Below are 19351 nucleotides of genomic sequence, written 5' to 3'. Positions count from 1 at the left end.
GGCGCCATGGCCCACAGCCCGGCCCCGGGACTGTGCTGGCGCCCTGGCACCCGAACACGTCGCCAGGCGGCCGGCCGGGTCTGACGCGAGGCGGGGAAGGGAGGCGTTTGCATGGCTCTTGTCAGGGGCGGGGGTGGGACTTGGGGACTCTCCCCCCCAAGTGGGGGGGTCCTCGCTGTAGCCGACAGGTTGACTTTCGTTCTTTTCCTTGTGGGCCCAGGTGTTGCCCCTTCCCTGGGGGTGGGGGTGGGGGATGGGGACATGGCAGAGGCTGGGCTGGGCTGTCTGTTCATCCGTTGGGACAGTGTCACTGCTTGTGTCTCCGGAGCAAGGAGCAGGTGACCCTGGAGGCACTGTAGCGGGAAGCTCGCAGGCTGAGCCACCTCTGCATCCCAGCGGGAGGGCTCTGGAGCTTCTGCCTTAGGGTGGGGGAGAGGCCCGCTCTAGGGACTTAGCCCAAGTTAGGGGCTCTGAGGGTCTCCTTGGCGGACTCAGCCACCAGAAGCTGATGTCCTTAACTCCTCGAAGGTGTGAAGGAAGGGCTGGAGTTGGGGACATGGGGCCTAGAGACCGAAGGGACAGAGGAGCACTGTCCTGCCACAGGCAGGCTGTGAAGGCACGTGGGAGCCTGGGAGGCTGGAGCTGAGTCAGTAGGGCCCTGCCGGGAGGGGTGTGGAGGGATGGGGAATGGGAGAAGCAGGGGCTGCGACTCTTGGGATGGGTGAGGGAGTGGAGGCCCTGTGTAGAGGAAGCTGTCAGGTTTACTATGGCCAAATTTGGTTGTGACCCCAAGGAAGGCACCTTCTCAGTAAGGCCAGAGTCCCTAGGATTTGGGCCTTTCGTGGGGGTGGGGCTGGTGGCAGGCACAGCTCTCTGGGGGCTCTGAAAGCCTCCCTCTCAGGGCCTCTTCAGCAGATAAGCCAGTATCCCTGGCCTTGATAACTGGGGAGAACAGCTGACAGGAACAGGGGTCCTCCCTGGAGTGGCCTGTCCTCCAGCCCCAGGGACCCCTGGGGGTAACTTCCCAAGGTGTCCATGTCAGCTAGCTGAGTTACCAGTCCTAACCTGGCTGCTGGTGGGAGCCCCTTTAAAAAGGCCCATCTAGTGGGGAGAGGCTGTACACGTGGACTGTTTTTTTAATCTGGTCAACTTAGAGCTTCAGTTCTTGAGTGGCTGTGAGCCCCAGTGCCCCACCTAGCTGGTGGCCAGGCCTGGGCTCCATTCTGGGCTGCTACCCTTGGAGGCGTGAGTGACAGGGTCAGGTGGGGTGAGGGAAGCAGACACATGAACAGGCAGGTTTCACTGCAGGAGAGATAGGCAGAGACAGCTGCTGACCAAGGGTGGGAGGACATTAGGGTTAGACACAGAGCCTGGAGGACCAGGAGGGAGAGGTAGCAGTTGGAAGGAAAACAGCAAGCCCAGGGGGGCCCCTCCTCGTGCCTGAGGGTGAGGTGGGTGGTGTGTCCATGTTAACAGGGCCAGGGTCTGCATCCCCTGCCCTCTGATCTTCTTCCTGCTTTCGTGGTCCCAGTCCCCATCCCACCCCGCTCGTTCTGTTTCACAGCCCCTGAAACTCTCTCTGGCCCTCCCCATCTCCCTTCTGGAGTCTGGACAAGTGGGGTTTGGAACACTTCGCTTGATGCATTTGCATCTCATTTACACCCCATCTGACCACCCAGGGGTAGTGGCAAGGGAGGAGGAGCCGCCTCCTCTCAGTCTCCACAGCCCCCGTGAACCCTGACTGCTGACCTCACTGGGGTGGGGATGGGAAGAGGAGGAGGTAGCTGCTGACCTGGGCAGACAGGAAGGGAAATGTGAGTGGAAGTGTCACTGCCCTGACCCACCCCAGGCCCCCTGGGCAGCCCATCTCTAACGCAGTTCCCCTCCTCCCAATCAGAGAATCCTGGCTGGGTCTGGGGCACCCCGGCAGGCTGCCCTTGCCTGCCCTGCCTCCAGCCCTCACTCTGGGAGCAAATTATGGGGGCAGCTTCGTCAGCGAAGACCCTGGATGTGGGGACTTGGAGTCAGCCGAGGGGAGTGGGGTTTGGGACCCAAGGGTCAAAAGCAGGGACACGGGGAGCAGAGTGGCTGAGATGAGGAGCTAGTGAGTGCCAGGCAGAACCGCCCAAGAAGTGGAGCCTGAGAAGGAGGAGCAGGAGGAGGAGCAGAAGTCGGAGCAGGGAGCCGGGTACCGGACCTCAACCAAGCCGCAGAGAGCAAAGCCCTGGGCCCCTGGGAGGCAGCCCTTCAGGGGCTGCCCGGGCCAGGATGAGCTGTGTGACCTTGGCGAGGTCATTTTTCTCCTTGAGCCACAGTGGCCCCATCCGTCAAGTGGGGATGAAAGGACCTGCTCAGGCCGTCTTGCAGAGGAGCATGTGGATGTGAACATCTTTGAAAGGTTGAAAGGCGCCATTAATATTCATTTTTGCGGTACCTTCCGCAGCCCCGAGGCTCGCAATGCCCTGTGCGGTGCCTGGCTTCAGTTAGCTTCCTGCAGCCAAACGCCAAGCCCCTCCGCCAGAGCCGCGCAGATTCCGGCGCCCCTGCCCCTCCTACCCATCGCTCCCACCTATCGCTCAGCGCTCAGGGTCACCAGCCCAGGGTCTGGTGGGGGAGGGGAGACGCCGGCTCACCGCGCCTGGAGCGGGGGGCCCTGGTCTGACCCACGGGCGCCCGTTTCTGCTTCACCCCCGCCCACCCCCAGCGCCCCGGGATGCCGTCTGGAGCCCGGATGCCCCACCAGGGGGCGCCCATGGGCCCCCCGGGCTCCCCGTACATGGGCAGCCCCGCCGTGCGACCCGGCCTGGCCCCCGCGGGCATGGAGCCCGCCCGCAAGCGAGCAGCGCCCCCGCCCGGGCAGAGCCAGGCACAGAGCCAGGGCCAGCCGGTGCCCACCGCCCCCGCGCGGAGCCGCAGGTGAGTGGGAGGCCCGGCGCGGAGGGGGCGTGCAGGGGCGGGCCCTGGGGGACCCGCAGGGACCAGGTAAGCGAGTAGCGGGGATTGGAAGGGGCGAGGAAGAATGATTAGCAGGGAGCGAGGCTTCCCGGGTCGGATGCCCTCTGGGGAGGTGGGCTTAGGGGGCACCGGCCTGATTCTTTTGTGTACCCACGATGGAGACAGGCTGTGGCCGTCGGCAGCCGGTACCGCTTCCCTGCACGCTCCCTTCACCGTTCTCCTTGTCACCTGCTCAGTCCCTCTCTCCACCCATCAGGTTCTGGGTGATGCTTCAGTCTTTGGGGTGGGGGCGGGGCTTCCAGTGGGACTGAGGGCAGAGCTGTAGGACTGTGTTGCCCGAAGTGTGGTTCTCCGCTGAGCCTTCCTGCCAGCCCCCGGGCTGTTTCAAAGCCACTCCAGATTTTCTCAATGGGACTCTCTGGCCATGGGGGTGGAGCTTGGGGATTTGCCCTGTGGGTAGGTGGTCTCTGCCCAGTCCTGCTCTTAATTCTTGGGCACCCTGGACCAGTCTGCTCCCAAGCCACCAGGGCCAGCCCATTTCCTTGCTTTCCTCCAGCAGCTGGTGGCACCCTCAAAGCCCCTGCTGGCTCCTGGTAACAGCAGTGCCCCTCTGGGTTTTAGTATTTAGCCAAATACACATGCTTTTTTTGCACAACAGATGGGTTTCTATAAAAGGTGTAATATCAATTTTACCTCATTATTAAGTATTTTTTACACATCAGGGAAAAATCACCACTTATAGGAATCCCATGGTGAATTCTTTTGTAAAGTGCATCGTCATTTTGTACAGCAAATGGTAATTCCCTGATTTATCTTGTATAAATGGAGAGTTACACATAGATAATCTGTTTAAAACAAACCAGACCTTTAATGAAATCCGCTTGTTAGCCTTAGATTTCTGCATAGGGAGGGGGCAGTGCTTGAGAACACCACACGGGGGCAGTATGGAGCTATTCGCTAGGCTGCGTTTTCATCTCTTGACCCGCCAAGGTTTTTCTGGGGGTTTTGGGGTTAGAAGCAGTTAGTGGGTCAGAAAGAGCCCACATCCAGCTGCTACTACCCCGGGCCTAGTCAATTTGGCCTCAGCCTGAAGTCACACCCATGCACATTCTGGGCGCCTATGGCTGCAGCATGTCCCTCACCCTGTTGCCAGGTAGTCCCAGGGCATGAGTACCCCCAGCCCATCAGCGTTCTCTTCCAAGCCCAGGGTGGCTGGAAGGGGTGCAAGTCCCGCCAGCTTCACACCATCACCTCCCGCTCCATGGGTAAGAAGGAGGTCGTCTCTCTCCCTCCCTCTGAGCTTAGACCCCTTTGGACAGGGCACCCCCTGCTTTCCAGAAAAGGTCTTCAGAACCTGGCTTCCCTCTCCTTTGTCCTCCGTCATTCCCACCTTTCCTCAAACACTTCTGCAGCTCGAATCTTTTGGCAGCACTGCCCCCACCAGCCAGTCCCTCCTAAGTCTAAATTTCTGTCCCTGAGGATGTGGCAGGGTAGAAGGGGGCTCCCAGGCCAAAGAATGGATGGGTCACTCCTGTGTCCTGAGAGAGGACAGAGCACCAGTTCCACACACCACCGTCATAGCCCTTGGGCCGGCAGACAAGCGGGCTGTGGGAACCCCAGCCAGGCAGGCGGAGATGTCGGGATAATTTAGCAGGTGGCCTCGTTACTCCCAGATCTGTCGCCATGGTAACCTGGTTTTTTCTTTAAAAAATGTACAGTGCCAAGAGGAGGAAGATGGCTGACAAAATCCTCCCTCAAAGGGTGAGTGCCTTTCACAGCAGCCCCCAGCCCACCCCCCACCCTTTGCTGCTCTGCCCTCCCCTCCCCCCTCAGAAGCAGGGCTTCAGCGTCAGTCACTTTCACTTTTTGTTTAAAAAAGCTCATTAATAAGTGAGGCTCCCCAGCCAGAGGGAGGGGGTGAGGTGGAGGGAAGCAGCAGAGCCACTGGGGCCAGAACACAGGGGCCTGTCAGGGGGTTGGATCCAAGTGGTACTAAGACATAGAGTTGTGGGACCAGGAGGGGGCAAGAGCTAGGGGATCAGAAGCTGCCAGGCAGAATGAAGGGGATAGAAGGTGGCCAGAGATCCTGAGCGTCCTAAAGAGACCCAGGTCCAGCTGGCTATGGGGACAGCACAGTTGGGACAGGTGTAGGGGCTGAGCAAGGTGCCAGCAGAGAAGAAAGCACCGCTGTCCAGCTGTCTCAGGGATTGAGCCCTTACTAGGCACTTTGCAGGGGCCCAGGGGAAGCCCAGTGGGCATATGATATGGAAAATGACAGAATGAGGAGACTAAAGGCTAGTGCTTGCTGAGCTCCACAGTTGCTACCTCCTCCCCGATGATGAAACACAAGGCTCTTCCTAAAGAGAGAAGCAATTGTTATCTCTACAAAGCAAGGCCCCTACTGCTGGATAATGGCATCCTGGGGAGAGTTGCTGTTCCCACTGTCAAAGCTCCATGCCCAGAAGTAGGATGGCTCCCTCGACATCTTTTGTACCCTAGGATTGCACAACATGCATACATTCCATGGTACAACCCTGGACTTGAGCCTCTGACTCCTGCCCTGCTCCTCCTTCTCCAGATTCGGGAGCTGGTCCCCGAGTCCCAGGCTTACATGGACCTCTTGGCGTTTGAGAGGAAACTGGATCAAACCATCATGCGGAAGCGGGTGGATATCCAGGAGGCTCTGAAGAGGCCCATGAAGGTGCCTTAGTTCGGGGGTAGGAAGGGGACTCTTTCAGGATGGGGAAGCAGGGTGGTCGGGGTGGGAGCGCACAGCATTCGCCCGGTTCTACGCTCTATTTCTACAGCAAAAGCGGAAGCTGCGACTCTATATCTCCAACACTTTTAACCCTGCGAAGCCTGATGCTGAGGATTCCGACGGCAGCATTGCCTCCTGGGAGCTACGGGTGGAGGGGAAGCTCCTGGATGATGTACGTCCCGGCCCAGGTCTCTCCAGGTGTCCTGGGGTGGGCATGGGCTGCACTGAAAACAGAACAAGGTGTCTGCACTAAGGGCTAGGGAGTCAGCCCAGGCTGGGTGCGGGGGCAGGCCTAGAGACAGTCCAAGTGCAGAGGATTTCATCTAAGCCCACTGCCCTGTCTGCTGCCAACTTGGCCTCCTTCTGCTCCTCCCACCCCGTCCCTGTTCTGCCCCCTGTTCCTCTCCCACAGCCCAGCAAACAGAAGCGGAAGTTCTCTTCTTTCTTCAAGAGTTTGGTCATCGAGCTGGACAAAGATCTTTATGGCCCTGACAACCACCTCGTTGAGGTAAGACCAAGAGCCCCTCCGCCCTTGAATTGCCACCCTCCCACAGGCCAGAATCCCTGAAGAACCAGCACAGATTTGGGTCAGGGACCACCCTAGAGTCCTAGGCCCCACCATTCCAGATGGGCCTTTGGGAGACACAGCTCTTCTCTCCTGGACAGTGGCATCGGACACCCACGACCCAGGAGACAGACGGCTTCCAGGTGAAACGGCCTGGGGATCTGAGTGTGCGCTGCACACTGCTCCTCATGCTGGACTACCAGGTCTGCACCTGCCACGCTGCCCCGTACACGCCACACAAAGCCCTCAGGGCAGGGCTAGGTCCCAAAGTGGTGCATCTTGAGAGACCTCCTTCCCCTCCCAACCCTATCCTTCCCCAGGGGCATGTTTCCTCAATGAACACATCCCCCTAGTCCTGAATGGCCTGGCCCTGGGCTCCTTCCTTTCTCTCCCTTTGGTCTAACTTTCACAGTCCCCTTTTCCCAGCCTCCCCAGTTCAAACTGGATCCCCGCCTAGCCCGGCTGCTGGGGTTGCACACACAGAGCCGCTCAGCCATCGTCCAGGCCCTGTGGCAGTATGTGAAGACCAACAGGCTGCAGGACTCCCATGACAAGGAATACATCAATGGGGACAAGTATTTCCAGCAGGTAACCTCTCTCCTGAACCCTGGGATCTGGGGAGCAGGCAGAGTTCTCCAGCAGGGGAAGTACCTCTACCAAGGTAACTACCACCCCTCCCTTCTAGATTCCTGAGTAGCAGAAGCAGTACACAGTCATGGTCTTGGAGCCAAAAGACCGGCCAGGATTCTAGTTCAGGCCCTACTGTGGATTAGCTCTGTGCTGCAGCCAATCCATGTTAGCACCCACCCCCAAGTTAGGAAGACCTGGAAACCCTACAAAGCCAACCACTTTCTGGAATGTAATATTCTTGGCACTTGGAGTTAGGATCCCCAGGTTCTAGTCCTGAGTCTGGACTCTGGGTAAGTGACTCAGCGATTCTGAACCTTGTTTCCTTATGTTTGAAGTGGAGTGACAATACCTGTCCTATCTACTCTCCTGGGCAGTTAGGAAAATCAAATTGCTGCAAAAGTGATTGAGCAAAATTCCACCAAAACAGAGAATATTCTTATTAATGCATTTAAAAATAAATACGGCAGATAAACCTGAGGAGTAAAAACGGCAGTTGATATTTATTGGGCACTTACCATGTGCCAGGCACTGTTCCAAGCACTTTATGTGTATTAGTTCACTGACTTCTCACGACAGCCCTGGGAGATAGGTATTCTTTTCATCCCCACTCTAGAGATGAAGACACTGAGCCCTGAGGTGTTAACTTGCTCCAGGTTGCATAGTAAGTGGCAGAGGCAGGACTGATACATAGGCAGGCTGACCCAGGGCCTGCACTCTCAATCCCTGCCCCACACTGACCCACCCCCTACCTTGTCAGCCATACTGGTGGCTCCACCACCAGACTAGCCCACCCTAATCCCATCCCCATGCGCACTGACGAATCAGACTCCCTCTCAGCTTCTTGCGGCCTTTCTAGAACAAAAGGATCTACAACTGCATGATGATCTCTTCAAGAAGAGTGATCTCTCTCTCCCCAATTGTCCTGCTTCAGATTTTTGATTGCCCCCGGCTGAAGTTTTCTGAGATTCCCCAGCGCCTCACAGCCCTGCTATTGCCCCCTGACCCAATTGTCATCAACCATGTCATCAGGTGAGGTGGCCCCAGCTTGCTTCTCAGACCAGGGAATGGTCTCGTTCCTGCCTTCCCTGCCCCTACCTCTCCTCCCACTCCCATCTCTTCTCCCTCCCTGTTGGATCTGCCCCAGCCCCGGGGCCCTGGGACCTGTATGGGGGCATCGTGGACACAAAGGGCTGGACTTCCCTGGCAGCGTGGACCCTTCAGACCAGAAGAAGACGGCGTGCTATGACATTGACGTGGAGGTGGAGGAGCCATTAAAGGGGCAGATGAGCAGCTTCCTCCTGTCCACGGCCAACCAGCAGGAGATCAGTGCTCTGGACAGTAAGGTGGGGCCCAAGCCCAGAGCTGGAGTGGGACATTAACCCAGAGTTGATAGAGGAGACTTTTCTGAGACCAGGGTGTGGTTGCAGATGAGCAGTCTGGGTTAAATAAAATAAAAAAAAAATAATAAAAAAAAGGAAGAGACCAGACTCTGGGCCAATGGGGCACACACGGCCCTTCCATGCTGCTTGGAGTTGAACCTCATTCCAAGTTTAGTTCTGCCCATCCCCTCCTCCCCTGGGACTTCAGAGAAATCAGGGGCTCTGAGGGGTTGTCCTTCACAGAAGAAACCCCCTCTCCCTCCCCTTCCCACCCGCTTCCTTTCCCCTCGTCTCCCACATCACCACAGCCAGGTGGAAAGCATCTATCTTTCTACCTGCAGATCCATGAGACGATTGAGTCCATAAACCAGCTCAAGATCCAGAGGGACTTCATGCTAAGCTTCTCCAGAGACCCCAAAGGCTATGTCCAAGACCTGCTCCGCTCCCAGAGCCGGGACCTCAAGGTGAAGAGGGAGACTCAGGGAGTACTGGAGTGGAAGACAAGCACATCGGGAAAGAGAGTAAACGTTGTACTCCAGGGGCAGGTGAGGGGATTTGGGGCTCAGGGCTCACCTCATGCTCCCTCCCAGGTGATGACAGATGTAGCCGGCAACCCCGAAGAGGAGCGCCGGGCTGAGTTCTACCACCAGCCCTGGTCCCAGGAGGCCGTCAGTCGCTACTTCTACTGCAAGGTATGGAGGGACCCTTGCCCTGAGGCTTCCCCCTCCTCAACTCCAAGAGAAACCTCCCTGTTCAGTTTGTGGGCAGCCCTCGCAGCTCCCCACAGTAAAGCTTCACCACACTGCCTCACCGTGCAGTGGCCCTCCCTGCTCCCAGATGCTCTTCCAGGGCAGGCGGTGTCAGTAGGTGGGATTGTCCTGATCACTCACCAGGAACACTGACACCTGCTCCTGTTCTCACTTCCTCTAAAGATCCAGCAGCGCAGGCAGGAGCTGGAGCAGTCGCTGGTTGTGCGTAACACCTAGCAGCCCAGAAATAAGCAGCACGACGGAACTTCCAGCCATGTCCCAGGCCCCGGCGTTTTGCCCCGGGCTCCAGCATCACTCCTTTGCCACCTTGGGGTGTGGGGCTGGATTAAAAGTCATTCATCTGACAGCAGCCGTGTGGTCATTGGAAACTGGGAAGGGAAGGGGAGGGAAGGGGGAGGGAAGAGGGTGGGGAGACAGTGGGTCCCTCGGGACAACTCCCCATACCCTTCCCTTCCCTTGGATTCTTCTCCTTACTCAATTTTCCCTAGACCTAAAAACAGTTTGGCAGAAGACATGTTTAATAACATTTTCATATTTAAAAAATACAGCAACAATTCTCTATCTGTCCACCATCTTGCCTTGCCCTTCCTAGGGCTGAGGCAGACAAAGGAAAGGTAAGGAGGTTAGGGCCCCAAGGTGGGCTAAGTGCTATTGGCCTGCTCCTGCTCAAAAAGAGCCATGGCCAGCTGGGCACGGCCTCCTAGCCCCTCCAGGTTGCTGAGGCGGCAGCGGTGGTAGAGTTCTTCACTGAGCCGTGGGCTGCAGTCCCGCAGGGAGAACTTCTGCACCAGCCCTGGCTCTACGGCCCGAAAGAGGTGGAGCCCTGAGAACCGGAGGAAAACATCCATCACCTCCAGCCCCTCCAGGGCTTCCTCCTCTTCCTGGCCTGCCAGTTCACCTGCCAGCCGGGCTCGGGCCGCCAGGTAGTCAGCGTTGTAGAAGCAGCCCTCTGCAGAAGCCTGCCGGTCAAATCTCCCCCCTATAGGAGCCCCCCGGGAGGGGTCAGCACCAGGAGGGGAGGGGGGGTCAGGGCCAGCCCCCGGGGGCCCTGGGGGTGATCTCTGTGGTGACAGGGCAGGATTGAACTCCTGGAAATGAACAGGAAAGAAGGCCTGCCAACCAGAGATGGCATTCATGCGACAGCGGTTGAGGACTTCGGGCCCAGGCCTCGTCCACACGGTGGTGAGGAAGAAGAGAGTGTCCACAGGGTGCTTCTTCGAGACCACGTCCATGAGTCGCACCTGGGAAGGGGCCTCTGCTCGCACAGCGAGCCAGGCCAGCCTCGTCCCGGGGTACCGTCGCTCTAACTCAGCTGCTGCAGCCTTCACCCCAAGAAATGGGTCTGGAGCTCCACGGCCACCTTCTCGTGGCCCATAGACCAGCAACAGGGTGAGCAATGCATGTTCTCGTGGCTCCAGGACATTGGCTGCAAAGGCCTCGAGGAAAGCCGGGGCTGCAGCAGCTTCAGCCACCGGGAGCGGCAGCACCAGCTGCACTCGGGTGGCCTCAGTGACATAGGGCATAGGTAGGATTTCCACCCGGCTCAGTGGCCGCAGCAGGCTGACCCTGCGAGCCAGGGCCCGCCGGTGCCCACGCTGTGTCACACATTCCAACAGCAGGTCCAGGGTGTACTCCATGCCCCGTGCTGGGTCGAAGCGCCGGTAGCCGTTGAGCAGTCGCTGCTTCTGGAAGCGCAGGCGGGGCTGATAGCGCCGATTGAGCTGCTCCAGGGCAGTCTCCAACGCATCACCCACGTCCGCCCTGCTAGCCCCCTGTAGTGGGCACTTGGGAGCCCCATCTGCACAGGAGAAGGTGTGCTGCTCTGTGAAGTAGTCCCAGCCCAGCACCTCAAAGCGAGAGTGTGGTGTGAAAGGAGCAGGGAGCCCAACGGGCCAGCTCAGCCCTGCCTCCCCTTCGGGGGTCAGCACGGTCAGGTTCCGGATCTGAGCCTGGGTTGGAGGGAATGCGCCTCACGTTAGTGCCAGCTCCAGGATCCTACCCAGCTCCAGCTGCCTGGGCTCTGAGATTCAAACAGCTGAGCTCTGTCCTAACTCCATCAACACTTAGTGAGGGGTCCCTCGCTAATCACTGAATCCCTTGTACGCTATTCTTCACCTCTAAAATGCAGACGGAATAGGAATCATACTCACCTTACACAAATGCCATGAGAAGGAGGTGGGAAATGTGCTTTTTGCATAGGTAAAAGTATCTTGAAATAGAAGCTCAACAGCCTTTCTCTCTTATACCCAAAGGACTCACATCCTCTTTATAATGACACCCTTGTTTTCATCTACAGTCCACCTCTGCCAACCCTGACATTCAACTTGAGAATTCTACCTTCTACCCTTGGGCTTTCTTGGGACAGTTCTAGAAGTAAAGAAACTTCAGAGTTTTTGCCTCCTCAATGGACAGGCGCTATTGGGAGGAACTAAAACTTTTCTGCCTGAACACTGTGCGGAGCTTCCTGATCCTCAGAGTCTGCTTGCAAACCCCTTTAGCTGCATTCAAGTTGTGCTGGGAGCTTACCTTATGATTGCTTTGGACCCCCAAAGACATTTGTCCCTGTAGTTGTTTTAAATTTAAGTATGATCGGCCTCTTCCTGCCCTGCCATTATACAGGGCCTAGCCCAGCCCCACTGCCAGCTGCTCGCTCATTGTATGCCTGGACATCTCAGGCTCTCTCTGACCCTCTGACTGCGGTCCTCTGCCCACCTGCTCCTCTTCAGCTCACCTGCAGTTGTTCTATTTCACTGTAAGCCCGCTCCAACTCCAGAGCGCTGAAGCGTTTGTGGAGCCGGTACATGAGGGTACCTTCGGAGACAGGGTGCACGGCGAAGGCACTCAGGAAAGCCGAGCTCCCTTCCTTCTCAGGGTCCCTATTTTTGGCCAGTTCAAATGAGCGATACTGCTGCCCCTAGAGGGACAATCAGACCAATCAATGACACACACAAGAGCTGCCGGTCCCAAACCGCCCTTAACCATACTCAGTGTCCACATCTGTTAGCACTGCTGCGTTAGAACAGAGGACAGAGGAGGCACCCTTTCCAGCACCTCGCTTAACCCCAGTTCTTTCACTGCCCACATTTTGGAAAGTAGAAAGCAAGTAGGCAACTAAGGACACTCTTGGCTACTCTCAGTGCATTGCCTATGGGCTAGCCCTGCTCTGCAAGGAGCCGTCACAGAAATAACATATTAAAAAAAATAATAAGGATACCCTCTTCCCCCAAAGATTCCCATTGTTCCTCAAGGGAATGAATGATACAAGCCAGAAAATCTTCCCAATACTTTGGTTTGAGAGGATGAGCCACCTCTGGGTTCTTCCACTCTTCTCCAGGACAACCAACAGGGCAGCTCTCCGGGCTGGAAAAGTGATCACCTCACTTCTCTGGGGAGTGGCCATCTCTAAGCCATGCCCATACTGCCATAACTGAAGTGCAGATGTTGGGGGAGGTGTGGAGGGCAGGGAGGCAGGGGAGAAGGACTGGTGAGTAGGAGCACCCTTTGGTCTTGCTTAGGGGTTCCTAACAAGATACCACTTTGATAGCCCCAGGTTCTCAGATTGCCAAAGGTGAGCAACGGAGGGCTCATGGGGTGGCCAGTGGCCAGGAAGGGAGAACAATGGCCTCTAAGGTGCTGCTGGGAGGAAGGCCAATCACTCATCCCCTACTAGCTTATCAGGGACCGGGACTGACTTGAAAGAGCTGTCACCTGGTGCTGTGAGACACAGCCGACGCCCAGAGAGTCAATGAGGCAGCGTCCAAGCCACTCGTCAGGACGGGCACTGAGAATGTCTCCTCGGCAGCCATCCAGATGTGGCCGCAGACGAAGCAGGAGACTCCGCGACAACAGGTAGCCAAAGCCCCCATGACAGTACCGGGCCTGCTCGCCTGCGCCAATGAACTCCTCTGCCCGGCCTAAGTACAGGTCTTGGTTGATGCTGAGGTGGCCAGCAAGGGCTGCCAGACGGGGGGCCTGCACATATGTGTCATCCTGCATGATGAAGAACCAGTCGTAGTCGGCCCCAAAGTGTGTGTGAAGGTGGCGCAGGGTCTCTGACATGAGCCAGGCGGGCCGCTCATCCCCATGAGACACCACCTGCATCCCTGCTGGAGCCCGGGCCCCCCGCTGCCCAGTGAAGTAGAGTAACCGAGGGAAGTGATGGGCCACTGTACGGTTCACAGCGACGGCCAAAGTGGACAGTGTAGCTCGGGAGGTCAGGACAGCCACCAGCAACCGCTCACGGGAGCCCAGCTCTGTCTGGATGTACCGAGTCCTGTGGAGAGACCAGTGTGCCGGGGTCAACTCCCTAATCTTTAGGAACCCAGCTTGTTCAGTATATACATCCCCCTCTAGGAGTGAGTTGGGGCTGAGAAGAGAGAAACTTCCTTCTTTGTCAATATTAATTAGGTACTGAACTGAGTATCCACTAAGTAGCTGACACTGGAATTGATTTGGGAGGGGAGGGAGTCTACTAAGGATAGATTAGATAGGTTAGATGCAATTCCTACTCTGTTCAAGAACATCGAACCCTGGCCAGGCCCGGTAGCTCACGCCTGTAATCCCAGCACTTTGGGAGGCCGAGGCGGGCGGATCACCTGAGGTCAGGAGTTCAAGACCACCCTGACCAACATGGAGAAACCCCGTCTCTACTAAAAATACAAAATTAGCTTGGTGTGGTGGTGTGCACCTGTAATACCAGCTACTCGCAAGGCTGAGGCAGGAGAATCACTTGAACCCGGGAGGCAGAGGTTGCAGTGAGCCAATATCGCACCATTGCACTCCAGCCTGGGCGACAAGAGTAAGACTCCATCTCAAAACAAAACAAAAAACAAAAACAAACAAAAAACATCAAACCCTAATTTAACACCAATGAATGTGAGACTTTCTAAGACCTGAGAAGGAGGGAAAAAAGAGAAAGAAACCATGATGGAAAATAAGCCAGAATTGCTCCAAGTCACCTGACGCCGATTGCCAATGGAAAGGCAGAGGCAAGGATTTACATCAGCCCAAAACAGGGCCAGTGTCTGGGGACTATGCACACACGTTGCTCTCACCTGAGCACCTTCTTGTAGGGCTTGTTGGGGTCCCTGTAGTAGGGGACAATCCGGGGTTTGAAGTCTTCATCACTTTGGTCTAGCCGAGCTCTCGAATCTGGATTCTGTGGCCCTCCTCGCTCCCCTACAGCCTCGACACAGGGATCTTCTCCCTCCCCCTGGATCCAGGAAACCCGCAGAAGGCTCAGGCTGCACCCCAGAGACAGCCCTAGGATGAGGGGAAGCGCTGGCCGCAGCAGAGCCAACAGGGAGCTCAGTCGCATGGTGGTAGGCCCTGCCAGGTGGGTGCCCCAGGGGCACAGCCTCAAGGATCAATGGGTTGATGGGCACCAGGCCAGTAGTAAGCTTGCAGTTTTAACCAGAGAACCTGGGGTCAATGAGGCCAAAGACAGAGCAAGGCCCACTGGCTTCCAGGCCCAGCATCCCCAAGAAGATTGTCCTGTCTTCACAACTCCTTCTGCCTGCTCTTCGGAAGTAGCCCCCAGCCAAAACGGTAATAAATGAAACAATCAATTTCACTCACACTGGGATTATGGTCTGTTTTCCACTAGAAAGAGGAGGAAGTAAAACTCAATACTGCCAAAGCTAACCCAAAAAGGAGCACTACACACATCTGCAGGTTGGGCCTAAGTCAACAGATGACAGCAAGTGGTAAGAGGTTAGGGAAAAGCACACGATCCATCAAAACAACAGCCCCCAACCAGAGGAGCCGGAGCCTGCCTCAGTGGGCCTTTCCGGAAGAATGCCTGCCTCTGGCATCGGTCCTCAGGCGGGCTACTGAAGGGGCTGCTGAGCCACTGCGGCAGGCCCGGCGGGCACAAGGGAGGGGCCGGAGCCTCTTTCTACTCTGCTCCCCGTGTGTGAGGAGACGCAACGGCTACAAGAACCCCTCCTCCCACTCAGGAGAGGTCTGGAGCCACTCGCATGGCACACACAAGTTCTGCCCACCCGAATGAGGTAGATCGGTGACTCAGCACTGACAGCCTCTCAGGAGCGCCATGGCCGATGGAGCCATCTTGCAGGGCATTCTCCTCGGAACCCCAGCTGCTGAGGAGACAGCAGGCGGGGACTGGAACTCCTACTGTGTGCGAGCGATTCGGTGCCTGGTTTTACCAGGGCCCCAGGGGCCAAATGAAACAAACCAAAAGCAAAGAGAGAGGACAAGCAGCAACTAGAGACAACGCCAGGGTTCTGGGAACGCAAACAGAAGCGCGGCCAGCTTCCGACAGGACCCCTGCCGGGGGCCCAGAGCCCCTGCTCTACCTCTCGGCAATCAGAGACCAAGTCCAGCCCTAGAACGAAGGCCCGACGCGAGTCTTCGCCGTTCTTCTCAAAACAGAAATAAACTGGCCACGTCTCCGGGCTGCTGAGAAGGGGGCTCGGGAGCCCAGCTCGGGTCGTTCTGCGAGCCGGGGTCGGAGGTCGCGGCTGGGAGACTGGGGCACAGACCTCGTTCTCAGGCCCGTCGGCGGGAGCGGAGGCCGCGCCAGAGACAGCACCGAGGCAGCGGGCGCAGGGCCAGGAGGGACGCCCAAGGCCCTCGGGGAGGAAGCCCGGGTTCCAGGGCCGGGGGCCGGTGGACACCGGATAAAGGACGACCGGGGGCTCCCAGCGTCCCGGGAGGGGGCGGGGCGGGGGCGTGGGGACCAAGAGCGGCGTCCTGCACGCGCCTGGCAGGGAACAGGGACGGGGAAGGGGGAACAGACCCCAGTGCCCGCTGAGGCGCCGGCTCCGCCGCTGCAGCCGCTGCCACCTCACAGCCCCTGTCCGCAGCTTCCTCTTCCGCTGCCTGTCAGTCACCCGTCTCTATGGTGACCGCATCCGGCCGCTCGCTCCGCCCGCGCGCTCTCTATGGTCGCTCCCACGGCTTCTCCGCACCGCGCACCGCCTCGGCTGGGATCCGGGCTGCCTGGCCCCAACCGGCCGCCCCCCGATAAGACGCCTGCGCCCCCACATACGCGAATCCAGGCAAATCCAGAGTGGACCAAAGCTGCCTGTAACTTGGGCTGAACCCCATCTGCCCTCGAAAAAGCACACCCCCACCCTCGAGAGCGCTTTTCTCCCAATTGGCTGGGGAATCCCATCAGCCTTTCAGTTGCCTAAGAAATGTTTGTTGTTTGCCAGGCACGTACGTTCATCTAAGGATGCTAAGTTCCGGGCATCTTCGTGAGTGCTGGGTAAACAAGTGGTGGACGAGATGGGCATGGTCCCTGCTCTCAGGGAACTGAAAGTTGAGGGAGACAGGTAATAAACACACTTGACATAGCAAGAATAAAACAGGTAGAAATCCCAGTCTGTGATAAGTACCATTGCAGACAAACACAGAGTCCTGTGGAAAAACTAAACAGAAAGTATTAAATTAGATTGGGAATTTGGCAATGCTGAGATCCAAAGTTTCAGGAATAGTTATCCAGACACGAAGTGGACAGTTTTCCAGGCAAAGAAAAGAGCACCAGAATGTCCTGAGAGGGGAAAGAGATTGGCTTGGAGAAGAACTGGGAAGGCCCAGGGTATCTTAGAGCCTGGTGATGGGAGAACAGCCCAAGGTAAGGCTGGGGAACAGGGAACAGGTAGGGCATTCAGACCACCACAGTGGTTCCCCAACCAGAGTGGCACCCTCCCTAAGGAGCAATTTGGAAATGTACGGGGCAATTTTGTTGTCAAATGATTGGGGGAGAGGAGCCAAGGAGGCTCCGTGTCTTGCACATTGCAAGATGGTATCACACAAGAAAACTGTCCTGATCTCACACAGCTTTCACATGTCCTACTGAATATTCATATAAGTTAAAAAAAAAACTGGTTATAAGCATCTGATGTGCCTGTGTCTTATATACAAAAAACAAAGTAATCTTGTAGGGGTGTAAAATGTGCTGAACTTTTTAAGGAATGTAGCCTCCATGTTAACAGAAGGAAGATTATACTTTGTTGTGTTCAGGAATTTATTAGGAGTTACTCACCATTTTGGAGAACTGGGTCACTGATAGCAGTGTTATTCATAGCGTTCAGTCTGCATTTGCACTGTCACATTCAAGGTGCTCCTATGCATAACTACTAGCATCTGACTAATTATGCTTTCTAGCATACTGAAAAGTATTATCTTATTATAAAGGATTTCCTTTTATTTCTTCTTTCTGCTTTGGTTCAGACACTATAATTTTTTTTGAAATTATGTATGTAGTTAGGCTATACTATCTATAAACTTCATTTCACAATAGTAAATGGGGAGTTATAAAAATGTTATTAAAATGGAACATTGGGGCTGGTAAAGTTAAGAACCACTCAAGAATGTCTTGTATGTATATCTTATAGATACCATTCTAGGAGTATATAAGCTAGAACTCGCTGATATATTGCCTACCAGCACCTGTTATCCCTGTTTTAGTCTCATCCTTAGACTGCAACTGAATCTGTTCTCATCAGCTGGCACATGATAGGTGGTAAATGACTCGTTGGAAGAGACTCCGGGAAACAGCAGAGACACTTAGCTCAAGGTCAGAAGATTTCTAGACCAGCGCTGTCCAGTAGAAATCTAGTGTAAGCCACAAATGTGAGCCATATATGTTGTTTAAAATTTTTTAGTAACCACATTTTTTAGAGTTAAAAAAGGTAAAATTAATTTTAATATTGTATTGTATTATTAGATATATCCCAATCATTTCAACATGTCAATGTGAAAAATTATTGATGAGATACTTTACATTCTTTTCTCCATACGGAGTATTTGAAATCTGATGTGTATTTTACACTTACCAGCAAATCTCAATTCAGACTAGCCACATATGGCTGGAGGCTACCATATTGAACAGTGCAGGTCCAGATCCTTTTCAGTTACTAAGTTCCCAGGTAATTCTCCAAGAGACATTTCCTTCCTTGGGTCTCCGTTTCTTCATAATTTAAACAGAGTCTAAGCCAAATGTTCTTGTTTCTAGCACTGACCTTCTGTGATTTTTTCAAATTTAGCCAGTCCCTTTCTCCTCTCTTTACTCACCTCCTTTTCTCCCCCATTTTCCCATTTCTCTTTCCCTATTTCTTCTCCCCTCATCCCGAGTTCTTTTCTCTGGCTAAACCCAGGGCGGGGTGGGCAGGGGGAGGGATGGTGGCTCACACCTGTAATACCAGCATTTCAGAAGGTCGAGGCAGGAGGATCTCTTGAGCCTAGGAGTTTGAGACCAGCCTGGGCAACATAGGAAGACACCATCTCTATGTAAAATTTAAAAACTGTAGCCAGGTGCAGTGGCTCATGCCTGGAATTGTAATCCCAGCACTTTGGGAAGCCAAAGTGGGCAGATCGTTTGAACCCAGGAGTTCCAGACCAGCCTGGGCAACATGGCAAAACCTCATCTCTGAAAAAAAAAAACACAAAAATTAGCCAGGCATGGTGGTGCTTGCCTGTAGTCCCAGCTACTTGGGAGGCCAACGTGGGAGGATCGCTTGAGCCCAGGAGGTCGAGGTTGCAGTGAGCCATGATCATGCCACTGAACTCCAGCCTAGACAACAGAGCTGCCCAGAGCTGCTTGTCACCTTAGTTTCCTAATCTGTAAAATGGTAATAATCCTCACCTCGGAGTTTGTTGGGGGTGGGGAGGTTAATGTGATGGCATAAATGAAAGAGCATAATAAATATTGTTATCTGTAACCACACATTTTTAAACGAGGCTGGGAAAGGAGAAGCATATTTCTCCCAGGAGGCACAGGTGCTTGAATCTGTGTTTCTTTGTTGTGTTTTGTTTTTTGAGACAGGGTCTTGTTCTGTCGCCCAGGTTGGAGTGCAGTGGTACGTTCTCAGCTTGCTGCAGCCTTGACCTTCTGGGTAGCTGAGACCGCAGGTATGCGCTACCACGCCCGGCTAATTTTTGTATTTTTTTTTTATAGAGATAGGGCTTCGCCGTGTTGCCAAGGCTGGTCTTGAACTCCTGAGCTCAAAAGATCCACCTGCCTCCGCCTCCCAAAGTGCTGGGAATACATTCATGAGCCACCACACCCAGCCAAATGAGTGCTTTTTATGTGATCCACAATCATAAATAACTTTTTTTTTTTTTTTTTTTTTGAGACAGAGTCTTGCTCTGTCGCCCAGGCTGGAGTGCAGTGGCACGATCTCGGCTCACTCCAAGTTCCGCCTCCCAGGTTCACGCCATTCTCCTGCCTCAGCCTCCCAAGTAGCTGGGACTACAGGCGCCCGCCATCACGCCCGGCTAATTTTTTTGTATTTTTAGTAGAGACGAGGTTTCACCGTGTTAGCCA

The 19351-nt window shown here is 55.2% G+C and overlaps 2 protein-coding genes and 1 long non-coding RNA gene across 6 annotated transcripts in view; 1 reads left to right on the top strand and 2 right to left on the bottom strand.

The window, feature by feature from the left end:
• SMARCD3 (SWI/SNF related, matrix associated, actin dependent regulator of chromatin, subfamily d, member 3) overlaps window positions 1-9403 on the top strand; it is a 38810-nt gene extending 29407 nt beyond the window's left edge. For 2 of the 3 annotated variants that reach the window (XM_003270931.4, XM_012512262.2), the window contains 12 exons: window positions 2705-2916; window positions 4674-4716; window positions 5534-5656; window positions 5763-5885; window positions 6126-6221; window positions 6380-6481; window positions 6705-6866; window positions 7840-7937; window positions 8116-8251; window positions 8629-8751; window positions 8878-8979; window positions 9220-9403. In XM_003270931.4, the coding sequence (XP_003270979.2) occupies window positions 2705-2916; window positions 4674-4716; window positions 5534-5656; window positions 5763-5885; window positions 6126-6221; window positions 6380-6481; window positions 6705-6866; window positions 7840-7937; window positions 8116-8251; window positions 8629-8751; window positions 8878-8979; window positions 9220-9273 (1374 nt within the window). In that variant the 3' untranslated portion in view covers window positions 9274-9403. The remainder of the gene's footprint in view (window positions 1-2704; window positions 2917-4673; window positions 4717-5533; window positions 5657-5762; window positions 5886-6125; window positions 6222-6379; window positions 6482-6704; window positions 6867-7839; window positions 7938-8115; window positions 8252-8628; window positions 8752-8877; window positions 8980-9219) is intronic. The other variant, XM_030826189.1, reaches the window with a different exon arrangement.
• Window positions 8258-9267, bottom strand: LOC115837972. The gene is made up of 3 exons (XR_004033025.1): window positions 9178-9267; window positions 8623-8775; window positions 8258-8344 (listed from the first exon to the last, which is right to left on the bottom strand). It is a non-coding gene; the product is annotated as an uncharacterized LOC115837972 (long non-coding RNA).
• Window positions 9404-9557: 154 nt separating the features above from the next.
• Window positions 9558-15886, bottom strand: CHPF2 (chondroitin polymerizing factor 2). Of its 2 annotated transcripts, XM_012512260.2 has the most exons (4): window positions 14112-15886; window positions 12766-13330; window positions 11789-11971; window positions 9558-11006 (listed from the first exon to the last, which is right to left on the bottom strand). In XM_012512260.2, exons 1-4 carry the CDS (start codon window positions 14372-14374, stop codon window positions 9699-9701), a joined length of 2319 nt encoding a protein of 772 aa, XP_012367714.2. In that variant the 5' UTR covers window positions 14375-15886; the 3' UTR covers window positions 9558-9698. The 2 variants fall into 2 exon arrangements, with proteins under 2 accessions (XP_012367714.2, XP_030682048.1); XM_030826188.1 differs by lacking the exon at window positions 11789-11971 and having other exon boundaries at window positions 14112-14581.
• Window positions 15887-19351: the final 3465 nt, after the last annotated feature.

This window comes from Nomascus leucogenys, chromosome 13 (genome assembly GCF_006542625.1).
Source record: "Nomascus leucogenys isolate Asia chromosome 13, Asia_NLE_v1, whole genome shotgun sequence".
NCBI classification, from domain to species: Eukaryota; Metazoa; Chordata; class Mammalia; order Primates; family Hylobatidae; genus Nomascus; species Nomascus leucogenys.
Note: the sequence above shows the minus strand (reverse complement) of the source record. Positions and strands in the feature narration are given on the sequence as shown.